Source organism: Delphinus delphis, chromosome 10, assembly GCF_949987515.2.
Source record: "Delphinus delphis chromosome 10, mDelDel1.2, whole genome shotgun sequence".
Taxonomy (NCBI): domain Eukaryota; kingdom Metazoa; phylum Chordata; class Mammalia; order Artiodactyla; family Delphinidae; genus Delphinus; species Delphinus delphis.
The window spans coordinates 56386211-56400416 of record NC_082692.2 but is presented as its reverse complement, the minus strand read 5'-3'; the positions used below and the strand labels follow the sequence as shown (position 1 = coordinate 56400416).

Here is a 14206-nt window from a genome sequence, read left to right as displayed (position 1 = left end):
CCTGAATTTAGTCTCAATATCTCTTTGTGTTCTTCAACCTATGGGATGCAACTCATATGGGCCATTAAATAAATTTAGTGGATCACATTAAAAAAAAACCAGACAAACAAAAATAGGATAGAAAATCAGAGCGCATTCCACATAATTAAGAATTGTTTTACGTAAGGTAGATAGCTAGTGGGAAGCAGCCACATAGCACAGGGAGATCAGCTCGGTGCTTTGTGACCGCCTGGATGGGTGGGATACGGAGGGTGGGAGGGAGGAGATGCAAGAGGGAAGAGATATGGGAACATGTATATGTATAACTGACTCACTTTGTTATAAAGCAGAAACTAACACACCATTGTAAAGCAATTATACCCCAATAAAGATGTTAAAAAAAAAAAGAAATGCTCAAAAAAAATTGTTTTATAAAAATGTTTCAGTTATATTAATATATAATATCATATATATTCATAATGTTAATATATAATATGCTATTCTTTGCTGATCTTAAACCCCTGCCCAGCAGGGTCTCCACCTCTGCCTCTTCAAAGTCTTCCCAGCCCAGGTGGCCCAGGACACAAACATCTCCACAAAGGCCTCCACTTTCATAACTGGTAGCTCCCTTCTTCCTCTTATTTCAACACAGTACTTATACCTTTCCTAGGCATTTGTCACACTCTGCCATGTACAGCAGGCAAGAGCCTTAACTCTTCAACTAGATTGTGAGCCTCTTGGCAGAAGAAAAGACATCTTAAGCCTCTTAATGGTCCCCTCAGATGTTTGTTCAATGAATCTAGTCCTAGCATCTACCAGAGGAGAGAAAAATCTCAATATATTACATAGTTGCCTTTCTCAGAGAAAAGTCTGTGAGTAAAATCTCTGGAGAAAATAAATGTAGTAAGATTTGACAGCCGATTTTGTGATCACACTTAGCAAAGGCTGTCAGACAAGAAAACATTTTGACAAGAGAAAGGAGCAATATACTGCGTCCTCACTAGTAACTGTCACACACATTACACACCTGTAATTGGTTTACATCAGTACTCTCTGGAGAACCCAGAGCATCCTTTCTGCATAATAATAAAGACAGTTTTGAAAATAAAATTTAAAATCACAACATCAAAAGCTTAGTATGGGGCTTCCCTGGTGGCGCAGTGGTTGAGAGTCTGCCTGCCGATGCAGGGAACACGGGTTCGTGCCGCGGTCCGGGGAAGATCCCACATGCCGCGGAGCGGCTGGGCCCATGAGCCGCGCTGAGCCTGCGCGTCCAGAGCCTGTGCTCCGCAACGGGAGAGGCCACAACAGTGAGAGGCCCGCATACCGCAAAAAAAAAAAAGTTTTTTCCAAATACCGTATGCTAACGCATATATATGGAATCTAAAAAAGCGGTACTAATAAACCTAGTGGCTGGGCAGGAATAAAGAAACAGACATAGAGAATGGACTTGAGGACACGGGGGGGGGGGAGGGAAGCTGGGATGAAGTGAGAGAGTAGCACTGACATATATAACACTACCCAATGTAAAACAGATAGCTAGTGGGAAGCTGCTGCATAGCACAGGGAGATCAACTCGATGCTTTGTGATGACTTAGAGGGATGGGATAGGGAGGCTGGGAGGGATGCTGAAGAGGGAGGGGATATGGAGATGTATGTATACGTATAGCTGATTCAATCTGTTGTACAGCAGAAACAAACACAACACTGTAAAGCAATTATACTCCAATAAAGATGTGAAAAAAAATTTTTTTAAATATTGTTTTTCTTTAACAATAAGAATTAATTTACAATTTAGACTTCTTTTATGATCACTGCAGTTCAAATGCCCAAATGGTGCTCTAAGGTATTGCTTGCATCTGTAAATCCAAGTTTGTCACATAGCGTTTCAATCAGCATCTCCTTCCAAGTGTGTGTTCTCTCACCAAAGACAGCTCTAGATCACTCCAGCACCCCAACTCTTCAGCTTCTGCTTATGCATTACCAACTCCTGAAGAAATACATTTGTCTCATCTGCTGAAAGTTCAATATATAATTCTATTATCTTTTACTTTATTCCAATTATTCCCTAAATACTCACTACAGACTACACCAGAAATTAAACCCAATCCAGGACTGATAGATCATACCAGTCTTAGTTCCTGTCCTTTCTACTATTAGCTGTACATGATCTTAGAGAAATTACTTAACAATATAACAATATTAGTTCATATTTGTGTGGCAGTTTATGGTTTTCAAGTACTATTCATTCAATCTTCAAGAAAAACCTCATAAGGGACTTCCCTGGTGGCGCAGTGGTTAAGAATCCGCCTGCCAATGCAGGGGACACGGGTTCGATCCCTGGTTCGGAAGACCCCACATGCCGCGGAGCAACTAAGCCCGTGCGCCACAACTACTGAGCCTGCACTCTAGAGCCCGCCTGCCTAGAGCCCGTGCTCTGCAACAAGAGAAGCCACCGCAATGAGAAGCCCGCACACCGCAACAAAGAGTAGCCCCCGCTCACCGCAACTAGAGAAAGCCCATGCGCAGCAACGAAGACCCAACGCAGCCATAAATAAATAAATAAATAAATTTATTAAAAAAAAGAAAAAAGAAAAACCTCATGAGGTACACAAAGCAGAAACAGATATTATTTCCAATTTAAACCAAAGAAACTGAGGATTTAAAAAATTAAATGATTTGGAAAAACTATTTCATTTCCCTTGCTGAGTACTTACTATATACTTAAAAACTACTCTAGGTGTCATGGAGCATAAAAGTACAGAACAATCCCTGTGTGGCTAGCTTTTAACGCCACAGAACATCTCATGCAGCTGTGGATCCTTGGGATACCCTTTCTTCTCCCTGACCCTAGCCCTTGGAGAAGCCAATGCTGCTGGGGGGTCATTCTACCCCTCATCCTGCAACAATGGTCAGAATGCAGGTTGGTACCATGTTCCTAGAAGGCTAAAGCCTTTTAAAGGTATTTCATTTGACCCAGAAATCACAATTGCATGATACTATTTTAAGGAAAGTGAGAAGTAAGCAAGCATTGTTTATAACAACAAAGAGGAAACAAAAATCATCCAATACTAGAGAACAGGTTAGATAAAGTATTCAACCGAACACTACATACATATTGAAAGCTACATTAATTCATATTTATAGACATAGAAAGAATTCTATGATAAATTTTTAATTGAAAGGACAAGTATATGGTTACATTATTATGAAAATACAAAGATGTTTAAATGTGCACATATAGCAAGTGTCAATCTCAGAATGAGAGGACTATAATTTTTTTCTACTTACCTGGATTTTATAAATTTTACAATAAGCATTACTTATTAATGAAAAAATCACAAACCTTTTTAAAAAATAAAAAACAAAAAACTTCAAGTTATTTCCCACTTTAACATGAATATACAAGAAATACGAGAAGTGCATACCAGGAGTTCATCCATGCTAGTTTGACATTTCTCAAGGTTTATCCGTTTGATCGCCACTTTCTCCTTTTTAGGGGCACAATATGCTGCTTGGACCACAGCCGTTGCTCCACTCCCTAAAGATAAATATATAAGTAAGTAAATATGTAGAGGGGTAGATAAAAACAAGACATTTTAAATTCCTACACAATTTAAACAAGAGAATAATTCTTAACTTATTCTTACACTCAACAAAAAATGCAGAGAAACACTCTAAAAAGTAGGGTGTCAATAAAAGCAAAAGCCTTGACCATTTCATAGAATTGTCAATAAATACACACACACACACACACACACACACACACACACACACACAAATAAAAGTTGCTTGAGTTCCAGAAGTTCTAGAATATGATGGTGTAGGCTCACATTTCCCTGCTCTTCTCCTCTAAATACAACTAAATACCTTAGAAATAATTCAACAATCATAAAGACAATCTGAAAGGTGGAAAGAAGCAGATGGGCTGGCTAGGACCCTCAGGATGTGAGGAAAAGCACTACTGTAAGCTCCCTGGGTTTTTCTTTTATCTCGCACATATCTATGAGTGGGCACCAGAACAGCCTGCTTCCTGGAACCAACAGGGATAGACAAACAGACAAATGAGAAAAATCCTTTCTAGCCAAAGGACTGTGAAAGGGGAAGCTCAGTAGCAACCTAGAAGACAGATTTCCCGATCCTTATCCAGGACAATCCACCCAGCCCACCACAGCATCAGCATCAGCAGGGTCTCCACCCCACACCCAGACAGCAGCAGGCCAGATGCACCACAGGGGCAACTAGGTCCCTGCCCCACACCTGGGCAACATCCAGCCAATCTGCCCACAGCAGCAGCAGAGGGGGTGGGGGGCGGAAGGGGGGGAACCAGACCCACACCCACCTGTCAACCAAGGTAACACCTGCAGAGATTAAATAGGAGTCCTGCTGTGCCAGAAGAATAAAGCAGAAGATAATAACACTGCCAGAGCTCTGAAAACTCACTTATCATAAGAATTACATAGCTCACAAAAGGAGGCCAGGACTTACACATTAAATCTAAGTAGAGTAACTGCCTACTAAAATAGAAATTTTAAATAGGATCAGGAGTCTCCTAACATTAATATCCTAAATGTCCATCACACGATTTAAAAAAGGAAAATCACATCGTCACACCAAGAACCAGGAAAAACACACTTGAATGAGAAAAGACAATCACACTGATAGAAACACCAAAATGAATTACTAGTTGGAATTATCTGACAAGAATTTTAAAGCAGCCATCATAAAAGTGCTTCAACAAACAGTTAAGAATTATCTTAAAACAAAATAAAAAAATAGAAAAGCCTCAATAAGGAAACAGAAGTTACTAAAAAAAAAAGCACCAACTGGAAATTATACAACTAAAACATATAATTTCCAAAATATAAAACCTGCTGGAGAAGCTCAATAGAAAAATAGAGATAACAGGATAAATTCAGTGAACTTGAGGATAAGATCAATAATTTTACTCAATCTAAACAGCAGAGAGAAAACAGACTGAAAAAAAGAACAGAGCTTCAGGGAGAAGTGGAATAATAATAAAAGCTCTAAAATCTGTGTGGTAGGTAGAATAATACCCGCCCCCCAAAGGTGACCACATCCTAATCCTTGAGACCTGTGAATGTTACCATAAATGGCAAAAAGACTTGGCACATGTTATTAAATTAAGGATGGAAAGATGATCCTGGATTATCTGGGTGGGCCCAATTTAATTACAAGGGTCTTTATAAAAGAGACGAAGGAGGGTCAGTGTCAGAGAAGATGAGACAATGAAAGCAGAGGTAAGAGTAATGGAGTCATGAGCCAAGGGAGGAACCTTGAAAACATACTATGTGAAGTAAACCAATCACAAAAGACCACATATTGTATGACTCCATATATATGAAATGTCCATAGAACAGGCAAATCCATAGACACAGAAAACAGATTAGTAGTTACCAGGGGCTGGGAGAAGAGGAAAATGGGAGGTTAACGCTTAATGGGTACAATTTCTTTCTGGGGTGAGGAAAATGCTCTGGAATTAGACAATGATGATGGATGCAAAACACTGTGAATATACTAAAAAAAACTAAACTGTACACTTAAAAAATGGTTAGTTTTTAACACAACATTGTAAAGCAATTATATCTCCAATAAAGATATTAAAAAAATCGTTAGTTTTATGTTAAGTGACATATCTTGATCTTTTTAAAAAAGGGAATACTACATACTACAAACAATTTTAACTCATAGTTCAACAATTTAGAAAAAAAGGAAGAAGCAGGAGCACTTTCCAACTCATTTCATGAAGCCAGTATTACCAACACCAAAACAAAACAAAGACATCACAAGAAAAAACAAAACAAAACAAAATAACTACAGACCAATACCTCTCATGCACTTAGCTGCAAAATCCTTAACAAAATGTTAGCCAATTGAATCCAGCAATAGATACTACACCACAACCAAGTAGTATGTATTCCAGGTATGCAAGGCTGGTACAATTAAAAAAAAAAATCAATGTAATACACTGTATCAACAGGCTAAAGAAGAAAAATCATATGAGCATATCCACTGACACAAAAACACTTTATAAAAATTCAACACCATTCATGATAAAAAAGCTCTTAGCAAACTAGGAATAGAGGGGAACTTCTTCAACCTCATAAAGAACATCTACAAAAAAAAAAACCTTACAGCTAACATCATACTGGTGAAAGACTGCCTTCCCTCTAAGATTGGGAAAAAGGCTAAGATGTTCATTCTTATCACTTTTATTCAACATAGCACTGGAAGTCCTAGACAACACAATAAAGCAAGAAAAAGAAATAAAAGGCATCCAGATTGGAAAAGAAGAAATAAAACTGTCCCTGTTTGTAGATGTTATGACCATCTATATAAGAAAAGCTTCTAAAACTAATAAAAGAGTTTAGCAAGGTTGCAAGATAAAAGGTCAACACACAAAAACCAACTGCATTTCTATATACTAACAACAATCAAGTGGAAACCAAAATCTTAAAACACAATTGCTCCCCCAAAATGAAACATTTAGGTATAAATCCAGTAAAATATGAACAGGATCTATATGATGAAAATTACAAAATACCAAACAAAGAAAACAAAAAAGACCTAAATAACTGGAGACTTACCATGTTCATGGATTCGAAAAATCAACACAGTAAAGATCTCAATACTCCCCAAATTGACTACATATAGGTTTAAGGCAATTCCTATCACACTCCTGGCAAAGTATTCTGTACACATAGACAAGCTTACTCTAAAGTTTACATGAAAAGGGAAGGCCCTAGAATAATCAACACCATAGTAAAGAAGATGAACAGGGCTCCCCTGGTGGTGCAGTGGTTAAGAATCTGCCTGCCAATGCAGGGAACACGGGTTTGAGCCCTGGTCCAGGAAGATCCCACACAGCGCAGAGCAACTAAGCCTGTGTGCCACAACTACTGAGCCTGCGCTCTAGAGCCCTCGAGCCACAACTACTGAAGCCTGTGTACCTAGAGCCCCTGCTCCACAACAAGAGAAGCCACCACAATGAGAAGCCTGTGCACCAGAAAGACCCAATGCAGTCAAAAATAAAATAAATAAAAATAATTTTAAATAAAAAGAACAAAGTTGAAGGATTCATACCATCCAATTTAAAGACTTACATAGTTACAGTAATCAAGACAGTGTGGTATAGGCAGAGGGACAGACATACACACATACACACACACACAAAAACAGAACAGAGAAACCAGAAATAGATTCACACAAATGTGCCACAGTGATTTTTGTGTGTGTGTGTGTGGTACGCGGGCCTCTCACTGTTGTGGCCTCTCCCGTTGCGGAGCACAGGCTCCGGACGCGCAGGCTCAGTGGCCATGGCTCACAGGCCCAGCCGCTCCGCAGCATGTGGGATCTTCCCAGACCGGGGCACGAACCCGTGTCCCCTGCATCGGAAGGCGGACTCTCAACCACTGCGCCACCAGGGAAGCCCCCCACAGTGATTTCTGACAAAGGTATAAAAGCAGTTCAACAGCGATGGAATAACCTACTAGAATGGCTAAAATAAATTGTTTTAAGTGATAACACAAATGCTGGTGAGGATATGGTTAAACTGGATCACTCATACAATGCAGGCAGAAATATAAAATATGGTATAGCCACTCTGGAAAACAGTTCGGCCATTTCTTTTAAAACTAAAAATGAACTTGTACAACTCAGCATTTGTATGACTGGGTATTTATCTGAGAGAAATTAAAATTAAAAATTAAAATTTTTCTGAGAGAAATTAAAAATTCATATACAAGTTTCTGTTCACACAGAAACTTGCACATGAATATTCACAGCAGCTTTATTCATAATAGCTAAAAACTGGAAACTACCCAAATATCCTTTAACAGGTGAATGCTTAAACATATGGTATGTCCACACAGACAAATATTACTCAGCAATAAAAATGAACAAACTATTGATATGCACAATTACTTGGATGAACCTCAAGGGCACTATGCTGAATGAAAAAAGCCAATCTCAGAAAGTTACATATTTTATGACTCCATTTATATAATATATAACACTCTTGAAATAACAAAAATAACAGCAACAGAGAACAGATTAGTGGTTGTCAGGGATTAGGGATGTGAGTAGACAGGTTAGGAGGGCTACAAAGGGGTAGCCAGAGGGACTTTGTGGTGGAATACAGTTCTGTGTCTTGAATTTAGTTAGTGGTAGTTACACAAAGGTACACATGTAATAAAACTGCACAGAACCATACACACATGCACACAAATGAGTACAGTACACATACAGATAGTAAGCTCTAAGTTCCGTAGATTGCTTAAAAAAAAAAAAAAAGCCTAGGCTTCAATCCATTACCCTTAATAAAATAATCTTCAAGGTCCATTTGCACTATATCACTCATCAGATCACTAAACCACAGCCACTACTTGATACTGTACTTTTTTTTAAATTTCATTTATTTATTTATGGCTGCATTGGGTCTTCATTGCTGCGCATGGGCTTTCTCTAGTGGCAGCGAGTGGGGGCTACTCTTTGTTGTGGTGCGCGGGCTTCTCATTGCGGTGGCTTCTCTTGTTGCGAAGCATGGGCTCTAGGCATGTGGGCTTTAGTAGTTGTGGCTCACAGGCTCAGTAGTTGTGGCTCGTGGGCTCTAGAGCACAGGCTCAGTAGTTGTGGTGCACAGGCCTAGTTGCTCTGCAGCATGTGGGATCCTCCCCGACCAGGGCTCGAACCCGTGTCCCCGGCACTGGCAGGCGGATTCCTAACCATTGCACCACCAGGGAAGTCCCAATACTGTACTTCTTGATAACTCAATGCTTTAACTTATTTTCCATACCCTGGATGCAATTTAGTTTTCTCCATCTCCATTCCTCTGTGTAAACCATTCACCTTGCTTGCTTTCTACATATTAATCCATACCTCCCCCTCCTTTTAAAGCCCAAGTCAAAACTCACCTAACCAGGAAGCTCCATGGAAAACACACTTAGATTCAAACAAACTCTGCCACCATTAGCAGGGTAAGTCTTGGTTCCCTGATTACGTGCTTGGAAATGGCAATGCTCAATAAATGTCATTATTGTTCATTTATTTACCTATTATCTTCCTATTAGACATTTAAACTGTTAAAAGACATAGCTGTGTCTCCTCAAGTATTTGATATAGGGTAGGTTTATTACGCTTCTAAAGTACTTGAATCTTTACCAAAACACATGAGGATAAATTATCCTCACCAACTCCCCATCTCTAGCCATACCACTTAAACTATAGTTTTTTTCAATGTTTTAATCACGGGTTCTCCTGTACATACAGCCTTGGATAGAGATGAAATGTAAACAATAAAAAAGAAAAAATGTACAATCATTAAATTCTTTCTTCCTTCCTCTCCATTTTCTTCCCAAATAGAAAGTAATTTCAGGGACTTCCCTCGTGGCGCAGTGGTTAAGAATCCACCTGCCAATGCAGGGGACACGGGTTCGATCCCTGGTTCGGAAGACCCCACATGCCACGGAGCAACTAAGCCCGTGCACCACAACTACTGAGCCTGTGCTCTAGAGCTCGTGAGCCACAACTACTAAGCCCAAGTGCCATAACTACTGAGCCTGAGTGCCACAACTACTGAAGCCCATGAGCCTAGAGCCCATGCTCCACAACAAGAGAAGCCACCACAGTGAGAAGCCCGCGCACCGCAACGAAGAGTAGCTCCCGCTCACCGCAACTAGAGAAAGCCCGCGCCCAGCAACGAAGACCCAACGCAGCCAAAAATAAATAAATAAATACATTATTTAAAAAAAAACTAATTTCACAACAATGTTTACAAAAGAGGGCATGGGGGAAGAAAAATATTGAAAGCATGTTGTATTTTACATGAAGCATTCTACTCAAAATTGCTTTTTCTTAATATAATTACTGTGCGATACATATTTTTTAAAATAAATTTATTTATTTATTTTTGGCTGCACTGGGTCTTCATTGCTGTGCGCGGGCTTTCTCTAGTTGCGGTGAGCGGGGGCTACTCTTTGTCATGGTGCGCGGGCTTCTCATTGCGGCGGCCTCTCCCCGTGCAGAGCACGGGCTCCATGCACACGGGATTCAGGAGCTGTGGCTCGAAGCAGAGCGCAGGCTCAGCAGCCGTGGTACACGGGTCCAGTTGCTCTGCAGCATGTGGGATCCTCCTGGACCAGGGCTCGAACCCGTGTTTAGTGCATTGGCAGGCGGATTCCCAACCACTGTGCCACCAGGGAAGCCCCACAATACATATTTTTTCTTTCTCTTCTTTAAAGCAGGTTCCTTCATGAGGAATTTTTCAAACCACAAGTCAACTTACTGGGTTTCAACCATCATTTTTCTTAGAGAAAACAGAATCAAATTAGAAACCATCAGTATGTATTGCACACAGTAAAAGTAAACATTATCTATCAACTATACTTCAATTAAAAATACATAAAAAAATAAAAATGCAAATATTATCTTGTAAAACTTTTACTTCAGTGTAAATACACACGAAAATATGTAAAAGGTAACTGTTAGGAATGGTTTAGTCAAAGTGTGAAAGCTACTGTTCTAATGCCAGCAAATAAGCACTGGCTTAATATGAAGAATAATATAATGGAAAATGTAAAACAATTTCCAATAAAGCATCCTAATTCAGAAGTTCACTATTTTACATGTTTTGCATCCTCCATGCACCATCCCCCATGTCCCCTCTTCCACTCTTCTGTCCTCTCCTAGCTGGTTCTTTAACTGCTATGTTAGTGTACATTACACACCAGAATGGATTAAAGTGAAAAACCATGACTGAGCTTTCTCCTGAAATCCTTCAAACTGGGTAATCTTATCTCTTGAAACAGAAAAGGAGCGCCCAAAGGCATGAGCGGGACTAAAAAAAATTTCACAGTCTCCCTCCACTTTACTAGATCCTGAAATTTAAAAGAGTAAGCAAAAATATGGATTTTATTCCTACCTGTGAGGAAAAAATAAATCAAATGAACCAAATCAACTGAAGATATTTTCCCCCAAAATTCTGACCAACCATCACTATTACAGATATATATTCTAAAGATTTTAAGTATTTTTCAGTAAGGCTTTAACACCAACTAAAGAGCTAGTCCAGACTGTTTATTCTGAAAGATGACTAAGGCACTGTCACCTGAACCATGGAAAATACAGGACTTTACAATTTCATAAATCTTTTTCTGAATAAGCCCTCTTGTCAGAGTCATACTGAAAATTAAAGCTCCTTTACAGAAACAGCTGTAAGGACAGTGATTATCATAAAAATCACGCTCTCTCTCCATACAAAGATGAAAATAAAGACACTGCCATATGCTCTGAGTAATTATTCAAGCAGCCTGATGGTTTTGCAATGAATCATCTCTCGCTCCTGTTCACTCTGGTGATCTCTATCTCAACGGATATTAACCCCCATCCTTCTGGATGCTCCTGCCAAATATCTTGGATACTTCTCACATCCAATCCAATGGCATATCTCTAAATTCAAAATATGCTACACCAGCGTCTGACTGCTTCTCACCACCTCCACTACTACCTCTCTCCCCTGGATAACCTCTCCTACCCTCATATCCTTAAAAAACTATTCTCCACGTAGCAGCCCAGGTTGTCCTTTTAAAACATAAAATCGTACACAAAGCAAAAGCCAAGTACCACAATGACTTACCACGCTTCATACCATCTGATGGCCAGGACCATCCATCCCTACCTACCACCTTACTCTCCTGATCTCTTCAACCGGTCTGCCTCTTCAACCTCTGAATCACTCTGCTCCAGCCACCCTTACCTCATTATTCCTTAGTCACATCAGTGTGTTCCTTCTTCAGGACCTTTGCGCTCCTGATGTTCCCTCTGCTTAGACCAAGCTACCTACAGATAACCACCATGTTCACTTCTCCACCTCCTTCAGGTCTTTCCTCAAATGTCACCTTCTCGGTGAGGCTTTCCTTGACCTCTTTAAAATTCACCTCTATCCCCAGCAGTTCGCAACCCCTTTCCCTACTTTATATTTGTCCTTCATCACCACCACAAGGGATTTCTGTCTGTCTGCTTTGCTGCTGTATCTCTAGCATCCAAATAGTGCCTGACACACAAGTGGAGGTCAGTAAATATTTGTTGAATAGATTCATGACTCAAGTAGTGGCATATATTTTCAAGAAAAAAAATTTTTGCTCATTTGGGGCAGAACAAACACAAAAATAGCCCAGTCTTCACAGGCATTACCTCATTATTACCATCGTGAACGTTACCATTTATTGAGCACTTACTCTGTGCGCCAAGTACTATGCTGAGCACTCTCCTTACTTGCACTTCTTTTTTTCCATCTAATTCTCACAATAATCCCATGAGTTAGGTATTATTGATCTTACAAAGCAATGCAAGCAAAGGTAAGACTTAGGTCATAAATTAGTAAGATGCAGAGTAGGGCCTAGAAACCAGAACTACATGACGTTTCAACACCATACTCTTAATTGGTAGGCAACTGACTCTTTAAAGCTAACATTAACTGATTATTTATGTGTCAGGTTAAATTATTTACTTGCAGTGTCTTATTTAACTATTTTAATTAAAATAAAAAAACCCGAGGCCAACATTTTTAGTTGCCTAGCCAACATACAGTTTTCCCTTCTTTAATAAGAGAACTTTTACCTATTTTGCTTTAAATAATAACGTGCTTGGATAAAAAGTTTCATTTCATTTGCAAATGGCCAAATGACACAGTTCTGTCCAATAAAATAGAAATGTATCACTGAGTAAGGCTTCCAGGAAAGAAAGCTCTTTGAAAGGGAGCCAGTTGAGTTGTCATGTGACTTTGTCCTTTTACCATATTCTTCTGGCCTGGAACACAAGCACAAGGCTAGGGGTGGAACAACTGCCTTGCAACTATGAGAACGCAAGTCAAAGTGCTAACTGGAGTGGAGTGAAAAACTACGAGCCTGGGTGCCTAATGGCACCTAGGCTGTCACTCCAGTTTTCGTGTCATATAAAGGGAGCAAAAAAGTATTTTATTAAGCCACTATTATTTGTTTTCCATTACATGCAGCCAAATGCAATCCCTATTTGATACAACCCTATGAGGTTGTTGGCCCAATGCTGGCCTTATTGAAAATGTTATCATAGCTAAGTCTTCCAATCAGGGGGAGAAAATACACTAACCATTAAGCATCACTCTATCAATAGAAAATAACGGCTTTCACATTTATGGAAGAGCTAGAGGTGGGATCCTGGAATCTGTATTTGGAAACCAATACTTTAGACATCAAATGTGTAGCTAGTGAACAACTAATGAAAATTTAAAAGGGTAGGGAAAGTAGAGAATAAAGCTAGTAGGCTGCCTTCACCACAGTATCAAAGGTAGGTGACTCACACCTTACTAAAAACGGATCTTAAAGAATAATTTTCTAAACCTAGGCTGAGGTAAACAGTAAATATTTATTGAGACTTTTAAAAATGCATGGTAACACGGGACTTCCCTGGTGGCACAGTGGTTAAGAATCCGCCTGCCAATGCAGGGGACATGGGTTTGATCCCTGGTCCAGGAATATCCCACATGCCACAGAGCAACTAAGCCCATGCGCCACAACTACTGAGCCTGCGCTCTAGAGCCTGTGAGTCACAACTACTGGGCCCGTGCACCTACAGCCCATGCTCCCCAACAAGAAAAGCCACTGCAATGAGAAGCCCGTGCACTGCAAAGAAGAGTAGCCCCAGCTCGCCGCAACTAGAGAAAACCCGCATGCAGCAATGAAGACCCAACACAGCCAAAAAATAAATAAAAAGTAAAACAAAAACCAAAACAAACAAACAAAAACCAAAATGGACTTCCCTGGTGGCGCAGTGGTTGAGAGTCCGCCTGCCGATGCAGGGGACACGGGTTCGTGCCCCGGTCTGGGAAGACCCCACATGCCATGGAGCAGCTAGGCCCGTGAGCCATGGCAGCTGAGCCTGCGCGTCCAGAGCCTGTGCTCCGCAATGGGAGAGGCCACAACAGTGAGAGGCCCGCATACCGCAAAAAAAAAAAAAAAAAAAAAAAAAAAAAATTCATGATAACGAAAGCCACATGGCACAGCCCTTGACAGACTGGTTTCCCACTTTGCCACTATATTGTATCGTGGGCAATAAAACAGGTGGCAGGGCCTTACACTGCTATACTACCATGTCCAGCATAAATCCTTAAATCCATCTAAACCTGAATAAGATCTGGAAGTAAGAAAACAAAAAGATGCAGTGATGATCCAAT

At 40.1% G+C, this 14206-nt stretch overlaps 1 protein-coding gene across 1 annotated transcript in view; it reads right to left on the bottom strand.

The window, feature by feature from the left end:
* OXSR1 (oxidative stress responsive kinase 1) overlaps window positions 1-14206 on the bottom strand; it is a 101339-nt gene that overhangs the window by 81355 nt on the left and 5778 nt on the right. The window contains exon 2 of the mRNA XM_060022187.1: window positions 3408-3520. Coding sequence (XP_059878170.1) covers window positions 3408-3520 — 113 coding nt within the window. The remainder of the gene's footprint in view (window positions 1-3407; window positions 3521-14206) is intronic.